Genomic DNA, 15,916 nt, shown 5'->3' with positions numbered 1-15,916 from the left:
TTATCTATCCTGCCTGTTGCCTCCTCAAAGAATTCTAATAAATTTGTCAGGCATGATTTCCCTTTCATGACGCCATGCTGACTCTGCTTGATTATATTATGTAATTCTAAATGCTCCGCTATTACATCCTTTATAATATACTCCAACATTTTCCCAATTACAGAAGGCGTAGGGGGGACATGAGGAAGAACTTTTTTACGCAGAAGGTTGTGGGCGTCTGGAATTCGCTGCCCAAGTTAGTGGTAGAGGCAGAAACTCTAAACTCTTAAAATGTACCTGGATCTGCACCTTAAGTGCTGTAAGCTGCAGGGCTATGGGCCAGGTGCAGGAAGGTGGGATTAGAAAGGGCACCTGGGTGTCCTCGGGCTGGCATGGACAAGATGGGCCGAATGGCCTCCTTCTGTGCTGTAACTTTTCTATGGTTCTATGCAGCAAGACCTGGTCAACATTCAGGTTTGGACTGATAAGTGGCAAGTTACAATCATGCCACACAAGTGCCAGGCAATGACCATCCCCAACAAGAGGGAATCTAACCATCTCCCCTTCACATTCAGTGGCATTACCATCGCTGCACCCCTCACTGTCAATGTGGAGGTTACTGCTGATCAGAAACTGAACTAGACCAGCCATATAAATATTGTGGCTACGAGAGCGGGTCAGAGGGTGCGAATTCTGGACAAGTAACTCCCTTCCTGACTCCCAAAGCCTGCCCACTATCTACAAGGCACAAGTCAGGAGTGTGCTGAAATACTCTTAACTTGGCTGGATGAGTGTTGCTCCAACAACACTCAAGAAGCTCGACACTATCCACAACAAAGCACCCCAGCCATCACCTTAAACATTCACTCCCTCCACCACTGACAAACAGTGGCAGCAGTGTGTACCATCTGCAAGATAGTCAACCAGGAGGAGTATGCTTGAATATAGTCAAATCCAGAAGTTAAAAAGGCATGGATGAGGGTTTCATCAGCAGATGAGCTGAGGCCTAGGCAGAGTCAGGTGATGTTACAGAAGTGGAAACCAGTGGTGGCACAGATATGTGGGCAGAAGGTAATCTCAGGATCAAAAATGTCACCAAGGCTAGGGAAAGTCTCATTCACCCTAAAAGTTGCCAAGGAAACAGGTGGCTCAGTGGATAGGGAGAGGAGATTCTAGAAAGAATGAAGACTAAGGCTTCACTCTTCGCTTGGAGGAAATTTCTGCTCACCCAGTTATGGATATTGGACAAGCAGTCAGACAATTTAAACAGTGGAGGGGGTCAGGAGAGGTGGTGGTGAAGTAGAGCAGCATGTTGTCATGTGGAAACTCAAGTTGTGTTTCCAAATGATGTCGTCAAGGGGCAGCATGTTGATCAAAATCTTGGGCAACAGGGTTAACTGCAGCAGCAGGCAGAAAAACCATTTCAGGCGAGTCATGTAGGAGGGAGACAAGCATATATTGGCCAAAGGTCCTTTATTATCCTCAGTATATAATGCAACAATTTTTACAAATCTTCAGCAGCATTAAAATAAATAAATGCCATCAAGACAATCAAGTTCTTCAGGTCCACTCAGTTCTCAGCTAAGCCACTAGGGGGGAGTGCATACTGCAACAGAATGATGAAAATGCAACTATTAAGTCACTTTGCTAACACACCTCAGCTGATCAATACCATAACAAGAGTTTTCAAATTGCCGTTTACACATTTTTATTTCAGTTATGGTTAGTTGCATGACAGTGCAGGAAATGACTACATGCACACAGGACTAATGCTGAAAAATCAAAGTGGGTGCCACCTACAAATACCAGTCTCAGCAGTACTTGCACAGTTTGATGCACAGCCAGCAAACTCAAGTTCTGCTGCCAAAGGCACATTTGCCTGGCTCAGACACAAAAGTTTGGCTTCCATCCAGTTATTAATTTTTAATGTTGTTGGGGCAATTGCTGGTGTGGGTGGTTCAGGTAGGAAACTGCAATGATGATGATGAAATGGACAAATGGACTGTCTGGACACTTAGTTTTGGCTTTATACACTTAGATACTACTTGGTCTTGGTATGTGTACAACGAAGTAGTATCTACTCAAGATGATTTTGTACCTTGGCATCAGTGTACACAAGACAGATAAGCAACCAGATCCCCAAGCTGAATTTTTTTTAGCTAAAGGTATAGCTCATCAGCACAGAAGAAACAAGTGATGAAGATACTGTGGAACAAATTAGAGAGCACCAATGATCCACTAGTGCAATAGCAAAAGGTGTTAATGCAGCCCACAGGTGACATCACAATCCTACTGATAACAATATCAGAAATATCCAAAGGAGGGGAATCCTTGGACATTCATATCCTCAATGATAACAGAGTCCAGCACAAGTGAAAAATTCATGGTTGAAAAATTGGCAACCATTTTCCATCAGAAGTGCCAAGTTGATGATGCATTGTGGCCTCCTCCGTCAAGTGTCAGTCCTGAGGCAACAAGATTTACTCCACATGAAATGGAGAAAGGGATGGGATATAGAAAAGGATAAGTACCCCCAACAGTATCTCAGCTTCAGTGTTGAAGTCATGTGCTCGAAACTAGCTAATATACTCCAAAGAGGAAGAAAGATGGTAAGAGGGGGAAAAAGCATCCATGGCTAAGCAAGGAAGTTAAAGGTAACATAAAGGCAAAAACTAAGGCATACCAAACAGCAAAGGTCGGTGGCAGGCTGGAAGATTGGGAAACTTAAAGATCGACAAAGGGTTACTAAAAAAATAATAAAAAGAGCAAAGGTAAATTATGAAAAAAAACTAGTGCAAAATGTAAAAACTGATAGCAAAAGCTTCTACAAGTATATAAAAGGAGAGTAGCTAAAGTAGCTGAATGTTGGTCCCTTGGAGGATGAGACTGGGGAGTTAATAGTGGGGAACGCAGAAATGGCAGAGACGCTTAATCAATATTTTGCCTCAGTTTTCATGGTGCAGGACATTAGTACCACCCCAATAGTAACAGGTAGTGCAGAGGGTATAGAGAAGGAGGAACTTAGAACAATCACCATCACTAGAGAAAAAGTACTGAGCAAACTATTGGGATTAAAGGGTGACAAGTCCCCAGGACCTGATGGCCTACATCCCAGGGTCTTAAAGGAAGTGGAAGCGGAGATAGTGGATGCATTGGCTATAATATTCCAAAATTCCCTGGATTCTGGAAAGGTTCCAGTGGATTGGATTGGCCCTTATTCAAAAAGGGGAGGAGGCAGAAAGTAGGAAACTACAGACCAGTTAGTTTAACATCTGTCTTTGGGAAATTGTTGGAATCCGTTATTAAAGAAGTAGTAATGGGGCATTTGGAAAGTCAAAGTGCAATCCATCAGAGTCAGCATGGCTTTATGAAGAGTAAATCGTGTTCGACTAATTTGCTAGAGTTCTTTGAAGATGTGACAAGCAAAGTGGATAATGGGGATCCTGTAGATGTCGTATATCTGGACTTCCAGAATGCCTTTGATAAGGTGCCGCACAAAAGATTAATACACAAGATAGGGTCACAAGGAGTTAGGGGTAATATATTAGCTTGGATAGAGGATTGGCTAACCAACAGGAAACAGGGAGTTGGGATAAATGGGTCTTTTTCTGGATGGCAAGCTGTAACTAGTGCCACAGGGTTCAGTCCTTGGGCCCCAACTATTGACAATCTACATTAATGACTTGGATTCAGTGATAGAAGGTACCATAACTAAATTTTCAGATGATACCAAAATAGGTGGGAAAGTAAGTTGCACTGAAGAAACAAGAAATTTACAAATGGATCTGGACAGGTTAGGTGAATGGGTCAAAATTTGGCAGATGGAATTTAATGTGGATAAGGGTGAGGTTATCCATTTTGGTCGGAAGAACGAAAAGGCGACTTATTACTTGAGTGGAGAGGCACTTCGGAGTGCTTCAGTGCAGAGGGATCTAGGTATCCTCGTACATGAATCACTGAAAGCTAGTATATAAATACAGCAGGTAATGAGGAAGGCAAATGGAATTTTGGCATTTATTGCTAAAGGAAGAGAGTATAAAAATAAGGAAGTGTTGTTGCAGCTGTACAAGGCATTGGTGAGACCGCACCCAGAGTACTGTGCACAGTTTTGGTCCTCTTACTTGAAGGATGTAGTTGCATTGGAGGCGGTTCAGAGGAAGTTCACTAGATTGATTCCAGAGATGCGGGGCTTGTCTTATGAGGAGAGATTGAGCTGTTCAGGCCTCTACTCGCCAGAGTTTAGAAGGATGAGAGGAGATCTAATTGAGGTTTATAAGATGCTAAAGGGGATAGACAAAGTAGACGTGGAGCGGATGTTTCCCCTTGTGGGGCATTCTAGAATGAGGGGCCATAGTTTTAGGCTAAGGGGTGGTGGAGTTAAATCAGAGATGAGGAAGAATTACTTTTCTCAAAGGGTCGTGAATCTGTGGAATTCACTATCTTAGAGTGCAGTGGATGCCGGGACACTGAATAAACTTAAGGAGAAGATAGACAGGTTTTTAATTAGTAACGGGTTGAAAGGTTATAAGGAGAGGGCGGGAAATTGGAGTTGAGGCCAAAATGAGATCAGCCATGATCATATTGAATGGCGGGGCAGGGTCAAGGAGCTGAATTGCCGACTCCTGCTGCTAGTTCTTATGTTATGTACACTTCTAGCTAAAATTTTCAATGCAGCTGCAACAGTGATATCTATCCAACAGTAGCAAACTGCCTTTATGCCCTGTCCATAAAAAGGACAAATCTAACCCAATCAATTACCACCCCACCAAACAGTCCCAAATCATCAACAAAGCAATGGAACGAATAATCAACAGTGCTATCAAACAGGTGAGGTCAAAGTGACTGCCCCAGACATCAAGGCAGCATTTGATTGCGGAAGGAACTGTCCAGTGTTTGGAGGGAGACTGGGAACAATGGAATAGGTCATGGTCACTGTGGGGCCAATCACAGGATAATGCTGCAGGCATTCGTTCCTCAGGGAAGAGTCCAAGGACCAATTATCTTTAACTCCTTCTTCAATTACCTCCCCTCTATCATTGATGATTGTACTGTTCAACTTGATTTTTCATTCGACAGATAGTGAAGCAGTCCATGTCCATGCAGCAATAGCTGAACAACAATAGGCTGAAAGCAGCAAGCAACATTTGTGCCTCATGAATATCAGGCAATGACCATCTCTAACAAGCAAGAACATAACCTGCACTTCCCAAACGCTCACCATTTAAGAAATATTTTGCCTTTCTGTTTTTTCTACCAAAGTAAATAACTTCTCACTTATTCACATTATATTCCATCTGTTCTAGCCCATTCACATAACTGGCCCAAGTCCTCTTGGAGCCTCCTTGCATCCACTTCACACAGCCAATTTGGGTTCCGCCAGGGCCACTTGGCTCCAAGCCACATGACAGTCTTGGCCCAAACATGGTCAAAAAAGAGAGTTGAATTCAAGAGGTGATGTGAGAGTGACTGCACTTAACATCAAGGCTGCATTTGACCAAGTGTTGAATCAAGGAGGCCTAGCAAAATTGAAGTCAATGAGAATCAGGGGGGAAAGTTCTGCATTGGCTGGGGTCATACCTAGCACAAGGGAAGATTGTTGTGGAAACAGAGGGCATGGCTGAAGTATTAAATGAGTATTTTTCATCTGTGTTCAGTAAGGAAGGAGAATTTGTCAGAGTGAAAGAGGAAGTAGTTGAAACACTGGATGGGCTATAAATTGATAAATAGGAGATATTAGAAAGACTGGAAGATACTGAAGGAAGGATGGGTAGAAATTGCAGAGGCACTGGCCATAATCTTCCAGTGCTTCTTCGTTACAGGAGTGCGCCAAAGGATTGGGGAATTGCAAAATCCCAGAGTGTTCATAAAAGAATAAACCCAGCAACTACAGACCAGTCAGTCAATTTAATCTGTGGTGGAAAGCTTTTAGAAATTATAACCCTGCGCAAAGTTAACAGCCACTTGAGCAAATAGAAATCAAGAAAAGCCAGTCCAAGTTTGTTCCAAGCAAATTGTGTTTAACTAATATAATGAGGTTTTTTAATGAGGCAACAGAGAGGGTTAAAGAGGGTAATACAGTTGATTGATAATGCATAATGGACTTGAAAAAGACATTTCATTAACCATAATAAGACCTTAAGACTTAGGAGCAGAAGTAGGCCATTCGGCCCATCAAGTCTTCTCCGCCATTCAATGGCTGATCTGATAATCCTCAACTCCACTTTCCTGCCTTTTCCCCATAACCCTTGATTCCCTTACTGATTAACAATCTGTCTATCTCAGCCTTGAATATACTTAATAACCCAGCCTCCACAGCCCTCTTCGGCAAAGAATTCCACAGATTCACTACCCTCAGAGAGGAAATTCCTCCTCATCTGTTTTAAAGGGGCACCCCATTTCTCTGAGATTATGCCCTCAGGTCCTAGACTCTCCCACAAGGGGAAACATCCTCTCAGCATCTATCCTGTCAAGCCTCCTAAGAATCTTATATGTTTTAATAAGGCCACCTCTCATTCTTCTAAATTCCATTGAGTACAGATCCAACCTACTCAACCTCTCCTCATAAGAAAATCCCTCCATCCCTGGGATCAACCTAGTGAACCTTCTCTGGACTGCCTCCAATGCCAGTGTACCTTTCCTTAGACAAGGGGACCAAAATTGTTCACAGTATTATAGGTGTGGTCTAAATAACAGGTTTGTCAACGATGCATGGATACCAAGTTGGCTGAGCGACAGGAAACAGAATAGCAGTGAAAGGTAGTTTTTTAGACTGGATAAAACTATACAGTGGGGTTCCCCAAGGGTTGTTAGTACAACCACTGTTTTCTTGATCTATATTAGTGGCCTAGACGTGAATGTGCAAGACACAATTTCAAAAATTGCAGATGACACAAAACTTGGAAGTATTCTGAACTGTTAATAGGATAATGATAGACTTCAAGAGAACATAGACAGGCTGGTGGAAAGGGCAGACAAGTGGCAGATGTAATTTAATGCAGAGAAGTGTGAAGTGATACATTTTGACAGGAAGACTGAGGAGAGGTAACATAAAATAAATATACACTTCTAAAAGGAGTGCAGCAGCAAAGGGACCTGGGGCTGTACACAAATCATTGTAAGTAGCAGGGCAGGTTGAGAAAGTGGTGAAAAGGGGGTACAGGGTGCTGGGTTTTATAAATAGAGCCATAGAGTAAAAAAGCAAGGAAGTTATGGTGAATCTTTATGAAAACAACTGGTTCAGCCTCAACTAGAATATTGTGTCCAATTCTGGGCACAACACTTAAGGAAGATTGTGAAGGCATAAGAGAGGTTTATGAGAATGGTTCCAGGATGAGGGACTTCAGTTATGTGGATTAACTCAAATAGCTGGGTTGTACTCTTTACAGCCTGGACAGAATAGGTAGGGAGAAACTGTTGGCAGAAGGGTCAACAGCTAGAGGACACTGATTTAAGGTGAATGGCAAAAGGACCAAAGGCGACATGAGGAAGATCTTTTTTATGCAGTGCGTGGTTAGCATCTGGAATGCACTGCCTGAAGGCAGATTCAATCATGGCTTTCAGAAGAATTGGATAATTATCTGCACAGAAGAAAATTTCAGGGCGGAGTTGCGGTATGGACATGTCAAACCAAAGAGCCTCCTTATGTTGTGGCCATTATATGATTCTATGATCTACAAGACACAAGTCAGACATGCAATGGAGTACTCTCCACTTACTGGGTGCTTGTAGCTACAGCAGCTATCCAGAACAAAGCAGTCTGCTTGTACAGCGTCCTAGCTTTAAACATCCACTCCCTCCACCAGCCTACCATGGCTGCTACGTGTGCTGAAGTAAGATGCAATGTAACTCAATAATTTTTTCAGTAACGCCTCCCAACTTATAGCTTCCACCACCTTGGGGGACAAAAGGCAGTAGGTACATAGAAACATCACCTCCTCCAAAATCATACCGACTTGGACAAGCATCATGGTTCCTTCAAGGTCACTGGGTCAAAACTCTAGAATTCCCTGGCTAATAAAATTGCCTGAACCAATGGAACACAAAGGTTCAAGATGGCAGCCCGCCACCAACTTCTCAAAGGGAACTAGGGATGGGCAATAAATGCCGGCCCTGCCTGCAAGCAATACTCAGGTCCTGAGAGTTAATTTTAAAAAGGACAATAACGACGTGACTTATCTTCTCGATATGTAAAATATTGAACTGTCAATGCTCATTGCCACCTTCTCAAAGGCAATTAGGGATGGGCAATAAATGCTGGCCTAGCCAGCAACACCTACATTCCGTGAAAGAATAAAAAAACTCTATGCTTATTAAAAATTAAACACCTGAGAAAATGCCAAATACAAATTGAAAAGTAAACCTTATTTTATTGCGGAACAGACCAAAATTTCCACAGTAAACAAAAAGTGAAAAGTAAATCGAGTAAAATGACAGAGTAGAAACCAAAATGAAATAAAAATCTCATGCACATGCACTCAAGAAAATTATGAATATGCCGAAACTGAGATGTCCACAAAATGAAACTAAACTAATTTCTACCTGATGGTCCTGAATTTTTCTCCCCACCACTCGGAACGTGTTGTTGCCCGTGTGGTGGTAAATATGTACTCTACTGAATCCGGTTGCTCCACCAGCTGGTACCCACTTCTTATTGCCATCATCGTACACCATAACGGCAGCCCGCGCCTGGCATATGCTTTGTTCACTGCAGATACAGAAAAACAAAGGGTTAATTCACTTGCTTAAGTAGTTTACCAGTTTAGAAACTGTTCTGGTGAGACATCAAACTTGAAAACTTTCTCTCTCTCCGCATTGTCTGAACTGCTGAGTACTTCCAGCATTTTCTGTTTTTTTGTTCAGAAAGTGATCATTTCAATAAGGCAAAAAGCAGTACGATTACTTATTTCTTTTTATTCATTCGTGGGATGTGGGTATCACTGACAAGGACAGCATTTGTTGCCCATCCCTAATTGTCCTTGAACTGACCGTGTTAGGTCATTTCAGGGGGCAGTTAAGAGTCAACCACATTGCTGTTGGTCTGGTGTCACATGTAGGCCAGACCAGGTAAGGGTGGCTGATTTCCTTCCCTAGTGTACCAGATGGGTTTTTGTGGCAATTGATGAGCAGAGGTGACTGAGGGAGTTCGGTGAGTAGGGAACGAGGTGATCTGGGAATACGGTTGGGCAAGTATTTACTACTTTTATCGCTTATAGTTTTTAAGGTCTTATTTTGCGGTTCATCGTTTGTAAGGGCTATATTCTGTAACAACGAGGAGCAGGGAAGAAGGACCTTAGACTAATTGACATTAATTATCTTCCAAAAGGTTTCATTTAATTTAAAGGGGTAAGTCATGGCAGGAGAGCTCAAAGGCATGGTGTGCTCCTCCTGCTCTATGTGGGAAGCCGGGAACATTTCTAGTGCCCGGGGCCAGCATGCGTGTGGGAAGCGTCTCCAGCTGCAGCTCCTGGAAGCCCGGGTTTCGGAGCTGGAGCAGTGGCTGGGGACACTGTGGAGCATCCGTGAGGCGGAGAGTATCGTGGATAGCACGCATGGAGAGGTGGTCACACCGCAGGCTAAGAGTCCACAGGCAGGAAGGGAATGGGTGACCACCAGGAAGAGCAAGAGGACTAGGCAGACAGTGCAGAAATCTCCTGTGGCTATTCCCCTGCAAAACAGATACACCGCTTTGGATACTGTTGGGGGGAATGGCCTCTCAGGGGAAAGCAGCAACAGCTAAATTCGTTGCACCACAGTTGGCTCTGCCGCAAAGGGGAGGAGTAAAAAGTGTGGGAATGCAATAAGTTATAGGGGATTCAATTGTAAGGGCAAAAGATAGGCGTTTCTGTGGCCGCAAATGAGACTCCAGGATGGTATGTTGCCCCCCTGGTGCTAGGGTCAAGGATGTCTCAGAGCGGCTACAGGACATTCTGAAGGGGGAGGGTGAACAGCCAGTGGTCATGGTACACATTGGTACAAACGACATAGTTAAACAAAGGGATGAGGTCCTAAAAGCAGAATATATGGAGTTAGGAAGTAAGTCGGAAAGTAGGACCTCAAAGGTAATGACGTCAGGATTACTACCAGAGCCACGTGCTAGTCAGAGTAGAAATAACAGGATATATTGGATGAATACGTGGCTGAAGATATGGTGTGAGGGGGAGTGTTTCAGATTCCTGGGACATTGGGACCAGTTCTGGGGGAGGTGGGACCAGTACAAACTGGACGAGTTACATCTGGGCAGGACCGGGACTGATGTCCTAGGGGGAATATTTGCTAGAGTGGTTGGGGAGGGTTTAAACTAAAATGGCAGGGGGATGGGAACCTATGCAAGGAGTCAGAGGAGGGGGTATCAAGGTCAAGAACAAAAGACAGAAAGGGGAATAAGAAAAGTGATAGGCAGAGAAATCAAGGGCAAGAATCAAACAGGGTCTCAGTGAAAAATAGTGGAAACGGGACATGTTAAAAAGACAAGCCTCAAGGCTTTGTGCCTTAATGCGAAGAGCATTCGCAACAAAGTGGATGAATTAATCCCACAAATAGATGTAAACAGGTATGATATCGTTGGGATTACAGAGACATGGCTGTAGGGTGACCAGGGATGGGAACTGAACATCCAGGGGTATTCAGTATTTAGGAAGGACAGACAAAAAGGAAAAGGCGGGGAGTTGCATTGCTGGTTAAAGAGGAAATTAACACAATACTGAGGAAAGATATTAGCTCCGACGATGTGGAATCTGTATGGGGAGAGCTGAGAAACACTAAGGGGAAAAAAACATTAGTGGGGGTTACATACAGACCCCCAAATTGTAGTGATGATGTTGGGAATGGCATTAAACAGGAAATTAGAGACACATGCAATAAAGGAACATCTGTAATTATGGGTGACTTTAATCTGCATATAGATTGGGCAAATCAAATTAGTAACAATACCGTGGAGGAGGAATTCCTGGAGCGTATGCAGGGTGGTTTTCTGGACCAAGACGTTGAGGAACCAACTAGAGAACAGGCCATCCTAGACTGGGTATTGTGTAATGAGAAAGGAATAATTGGCAATCTAGTTGTGCAGGGCCCCTTGGGGATATAACCATATTATGATAGAATTCTTCATCAAGATGGAGTGTGATGTCATTGATTCTGAGACTAGGGTCCTGAATCTTAATAAAGGAAACCACGATGGTTTGAGACGCGCATTGGCTGAGATGGATTGAGAAACATTACTTAAAGGGATGACAGTGGATAGGTAATGGCAAACATTCAAAGAATGCATGGGTGAACTGCAACAATTGTTTATTCCTGTCTGGCGCAAAAGTAAAATAGGAAAAGTGGCCAAATCATGGCTTACAAAGGAAATTAAGAGATAGTATTAGATTCAAGGAAGAGACATACAAATTGGCCAGAAAAAACAACAGACCTGAAGATTGGGAGCAGTTTAGAATTCAGCAGAGAGCCAAGGGATTGATTAAGAAGGGGAAAATAGAGGACGAGAGTAAGCTTGCAGGGAACATAAAAACTGACTGTAAAAGTTTCTATAGGTATGTGAAGACAAAAAGATTGGTGAAGACAAATGTAGGTCCCTTACAGTCTGAAACAGGGGAATTTATAATGGGGAACAAAGAAATGGCTGACCAACTAAATACATACTTTGGTTCTGTCTTCACAAAAGGAGGACACAAACAGCATACCAGAAATGTCAGGGAACACAGGGTTTATTGAGAGGGAGGAACTGAAAGAAATCAGTATTAGTAGGGAAATGGTGTTGGAGAAATTGATGGGATCGAAGGCCGATAAATCCTCAGGGCCTGATCATCTACATCCCAGAGTACTTAAGAAAGTGGCCCTAGAAATAGTGGATGCATTGGTGGTCATCTTCCGAGAATCTATAGGCTCTGGAACAGTTCCTACAGATTGGAGGGTAGCTAATGTAACCCCGCTATTTAAAAAGGGAGGTAGAGAGAAAACAGGGAATTATAGACCAGTCAGCCTGATGTTGGTAGCGGGGAAAATTCTAGAGTCCATTATAAAAGATTTAATAGCTGAGCACGTGGAAAACAGTGGCAGAATCGGACAGAGTCAGCATGGATTTATGAGGGGGAAATCATGCTTGACAAATCTACTGGAATTTTTTGAGTATGTAACTAGTAGAGTTGATGAGGGGGAGCCAGTGGATGTGGTTTATTTGGACTTTCAGAAGGCTTTCCACAAAGTCCCACAAGTTAGATTAGTGTGTAAAATTAAAGCACATGGGATTGGGGGTAGTGTATTGAGATGGATAGAAAACTGGTTGGCAGACAGGAAACATAGAGTAGGAATAAACGGGTCTTTTTCCAAATGGCAGGCAGTGACTAGTGGGGTACTGCAGAGATCGGTGTCTGGGCCCCAGCTATTTACAATATATATTAATAACTTAGATGAGGGAGCTAAATGTAATATCTCCAAATTTGCAGATGACACAAAGCTGGGTGGGAGGGTGAGCTGTGAGGAGGATGCAGAGATGCTTCAGGTTGATTTGGACAAGCTGAATGAGTGGGCAAATGCATGGCAGATGCAATATAATGTGGATAAATATGAGGTTATCCACTTTGGTAGCAAAAACAGGAAGGCAGATTATTATCTGAATGGCTATAAATGGAGAGGGGAATGTGCAACAAGACCTGGGTGTCCTCGTTGAAGGTAAGCATACAGGTGCAGCAGGCGGTAAAGAAGGCAAATGGTATGTTGGCCTTCATCGCCAGAAGATTCGAGTACAGGAGCAGGAAGGAATGTCTTGCTGCAATTATACAGGGCCTTGGTGAGACCTCCCCTGGAATATTGTGTGCAGTTTTGGTCTCCTTATCTGAGGAAGGATGTTCTTGCTTTGGAGGGAGTGCAGCGAAGGTTTACCAGACTGATTCCTGGGATGGCGGGACTGACATATGAGGAGAGATTGAGTCGATTTGGATTATATTCGCTGGAGTTCAGAAGAATATGGGGGGGATCTCATAGAAACCTATAAAATTCTAAAAGGAGTAGACAGGGTAGATGCAGGATGTTCCCGATGGTGGAGGAGTCCAGAGCCAGGGGTCATAGTCTGAAGATATGGGGTAGAACACTTAGGACCGAGATGAGGAGAAATTTCTTCACCCAGAGAGTGGTGAGCCTGTGGAATTCGCCACCACACCAAAACATTGTATGTTTTCAAGGAGGAGTTAGATATAGCTCTTGGGGTGAAAGGGATCAAAGGATATGGGGAGAAAGCAGGAGCAGGCTATTGAGTTGGGTGATCAGTCATGATCATAATGAATGACAGAGCAGGCTCGGAAGGCCGAATGGCCTACTACTGCTCCTATTTTCTATGTTCCTATGTTTCTATGTTTCATGGTCACTATTACTGAGACTAGCTTTATATTCCAGATTTACTTATAGTTACAATTTAAATTTTTGACAGTAGCAGTGAAACATTTCAAAAATATCTCTTTGTACACACACTTTGTGTTCTAATTGTTTACAATTGTAGAGTATTCAGACAGTTACTTGAAGACAAAACATTCATTTTAGGATTTGCACATCTTTCTTCAGATTGATAAAGTATTCTGCAATCCATCATGGTCAAATTACTTGTAGTCTTGGAAAGTAGTGGGATTCATAGGCCAAATTATCTTGATTTATTGCACACAAGAGTGAGGGGTCACTGAGCAAGGTAACAGGCAGGAGACACAGAAAGCAACACAGATGCACAGAGACAGAGGAAGGGAAAACTGAAGAGAGAGAAACAAGAGGAAACAGAGAAAGAAGGGGCAAAAACAGGAAGGAGAGAGGGGTAAAGGGACAGTGGGTGAGAAGGTGAACCAGGTATGGGGAGGGGAAGGGTGGGGCCTCAGGGAGAGATTGGGGGCAGGTTGAGTTTGAGAGAGGGAGAGGCAGCCAGAGACAAGAAAGGAAGGCTTCTACGAATTGGCTATTAAGCCTTTTTGCTATGTATGTTATTTAAGTTTGAGGTCATGTTTACAAATTAAGGACAAAAGAAAATCGGAAATGCCAGAAGGAATTTTTTTTTGCTAAAACAGCATTAGGTCTTTTAGATGTCAGGCCAGTGTAAAAGATCCCATGGCACTATTTGAGAGGCAGAGGAGTTCAGCCTGGTGTTCTAGCCAATACTTTCTCCTCAACCAACATCACTAAAACTGATCGTTTGGTCATTTATGTCACTGCTGTTTTTGGGGTGTTGCCATGGGGAAAATTGGCAGTTTTTCTATACATTTCAAACAGTACCTATATTTCAAAAGTCTTGTGTTGGCTATAAGCTGCTTTAGACACTCCAAGATCATTAAAGGCACTATATAGATGCAAGTTCTTTCTTTACTCGTGTCAAGCAGATGTGCACAGGTAATAGAACCTCAATGGGTTTCAAGGAGGAACTGGTCAGGTTCCTGTTAACAAATGGAATTATTATTCGGTTACTATGCGAAGACTAAAACAGCAATAGATCAGTTTTAGCTTATCAAGTGGAGATGCAGACTAAATTGTGGAATCAGAGTACAGTGGCAACATACATACAAAATTGGCCGAGTGAGAAGCAACAGAGAGTAGTGGTGGATGGTTGTTTTTCAAACTGGAGGAAGGCATCTATTGGGGATCCCCAGGGGTCGGTGTTCGGGCCACTGCTTTTCTTGAGCTATATGAATGAGCAAGGCTTAGGTGTGTAGGGTACAACTTCAAAATTTCCAGGTAACACAAAATGTGCAAGTATTTTGACCTTTGCAGGGGACAGAAATAGACTTCAAGAGGACATAGGCTGGTGGAATAGGGGGAACACATGGTAGTTCAAATTTAATGCAGAAAGGTGTAAAATGATACATTTTGTGAAGGAAGAACAAGGAGAGGCATTTTGTGAAGGAAGAACAAGGAGAGGCAATGTAAAATAAAGGATACATTTCTAAATGGGGTGGGAAGGGCAGAGGGACCTCGGGAGGCATATGTGCACAGATCATTGAAGGTGGCAGGGCAGATTGAGGAAATAGCTAAAGAGGCATATGGGATCCTAGACTTTATAAATAGGGGTATGAGTGTAAAAGCAAGGAAGTTATGGTGAGCCTGTACATAAAAAAAAACACCGGCTTGGCCTCAACTGAAGTATTGTGTCCAATTCTGTGCATCACACCTTTGGGAAAGCTTTCGAGAGATGGTGCAGAAAAAATTTACAAGCATGGGTCCAAGAATGAGAGGCTTCAGCTACATTGATAGACAGGCCAAATGGCTTCCTTCTGTGCTGTAACCATTCTTATGGGGCTGCATTTTGCTGCCGGTGAGCAGGGGACGGGACCCGCTCGCCGACACGCAAAATGACGTGGGATGACGTCGTAGGGAACCCCCGACGTCATCCTGCCCCATTTAAATCTTTAGGAAGGTGGGGGCACAGTGAAATCAGCTGTGCACCCGCTGACCTGTCAATGGCCAATTGAGGCCATTGACAGGATAATTAAAACAATTAAAGGACCTGCCCGTTCAACCTTAAGGTTGGTGGGCAGGCCAGGAGCCCCGGCGGGCTTCTGGAAAAACATGAAACCTTATCCACCAGCGGAATGAGGTTTCATGTAGGGTTTAAAAAACTTTAATAAAGTTTGTGAAATTTATTAACATGTCCCATCTCATGTGACATTGTTAAGGATTTTTTAATTTTTCTATTTTTAATGTTCGTACAACTTTCAGCGATCTCCCTGAGGCAGCACTTAGCCTCAGGGAGATGTGCGCTCTTTCGTGCACATGCGTGAAAGAGCATACTCTTGCATTTGGGGAATCCCCCCCCACCCCCCACCGCCCAGGAGGCGTATAGGCTTAATTGGCCCACCCACTTAAAATGGCGGCGGGACCCGCTTCTCTGGCGGGGATCGGCTCCCCGCCCACCAGAGATTGGGTCAGGCCCACCCGGTAGGCAGAAAATTCTGCCCATGATTCTAAGTGA

At 43.4% G+C, this 15,916-nt stretch overlaps 1 protein-coding gene across 1 annotated transcript in view; it reads right to left on the bottom strand.

Annotated features, from left to right (window-relative positions):
* enah (ENAH actin regulator) overlaps positions 1–15,916 on the bottom strand; it is a 519,571-nt gene that overhangs the window by 291,696 nt on the left and 211,959 nt on the right. Inside the window, exon 3 of the mRNA XM_078542818.1 lies at positions 8,518–8,683. Coding sequence (XP_078398944.1) covers positions 8,518–8,683 — 166 coding nt within the window. The remainder of the gene's footprint in view (positions 1–8,517; positions 8,684–15,916) is intronic.

The sequence above is a fragment of the Cetorhinus maximus genome, chromosome 5 (genome assembly GCF_964194155.1).
Source record: "Cetorhinus maximus chromosome 5, sCetMax3.hap1.1, whole genome shotgun sequence".
Lineage (NCBI taxonomy): Eukaryota > Metazoa > Chordata > Chondrichthyes > Lamniformes > Cetorhinidae > Cetorhinus > Cetorhinus maximus.
Note: the sequence above shows the minus strand (reverse complement) of the source record. Positions and strands in the feature narration are given on the sequence as shown.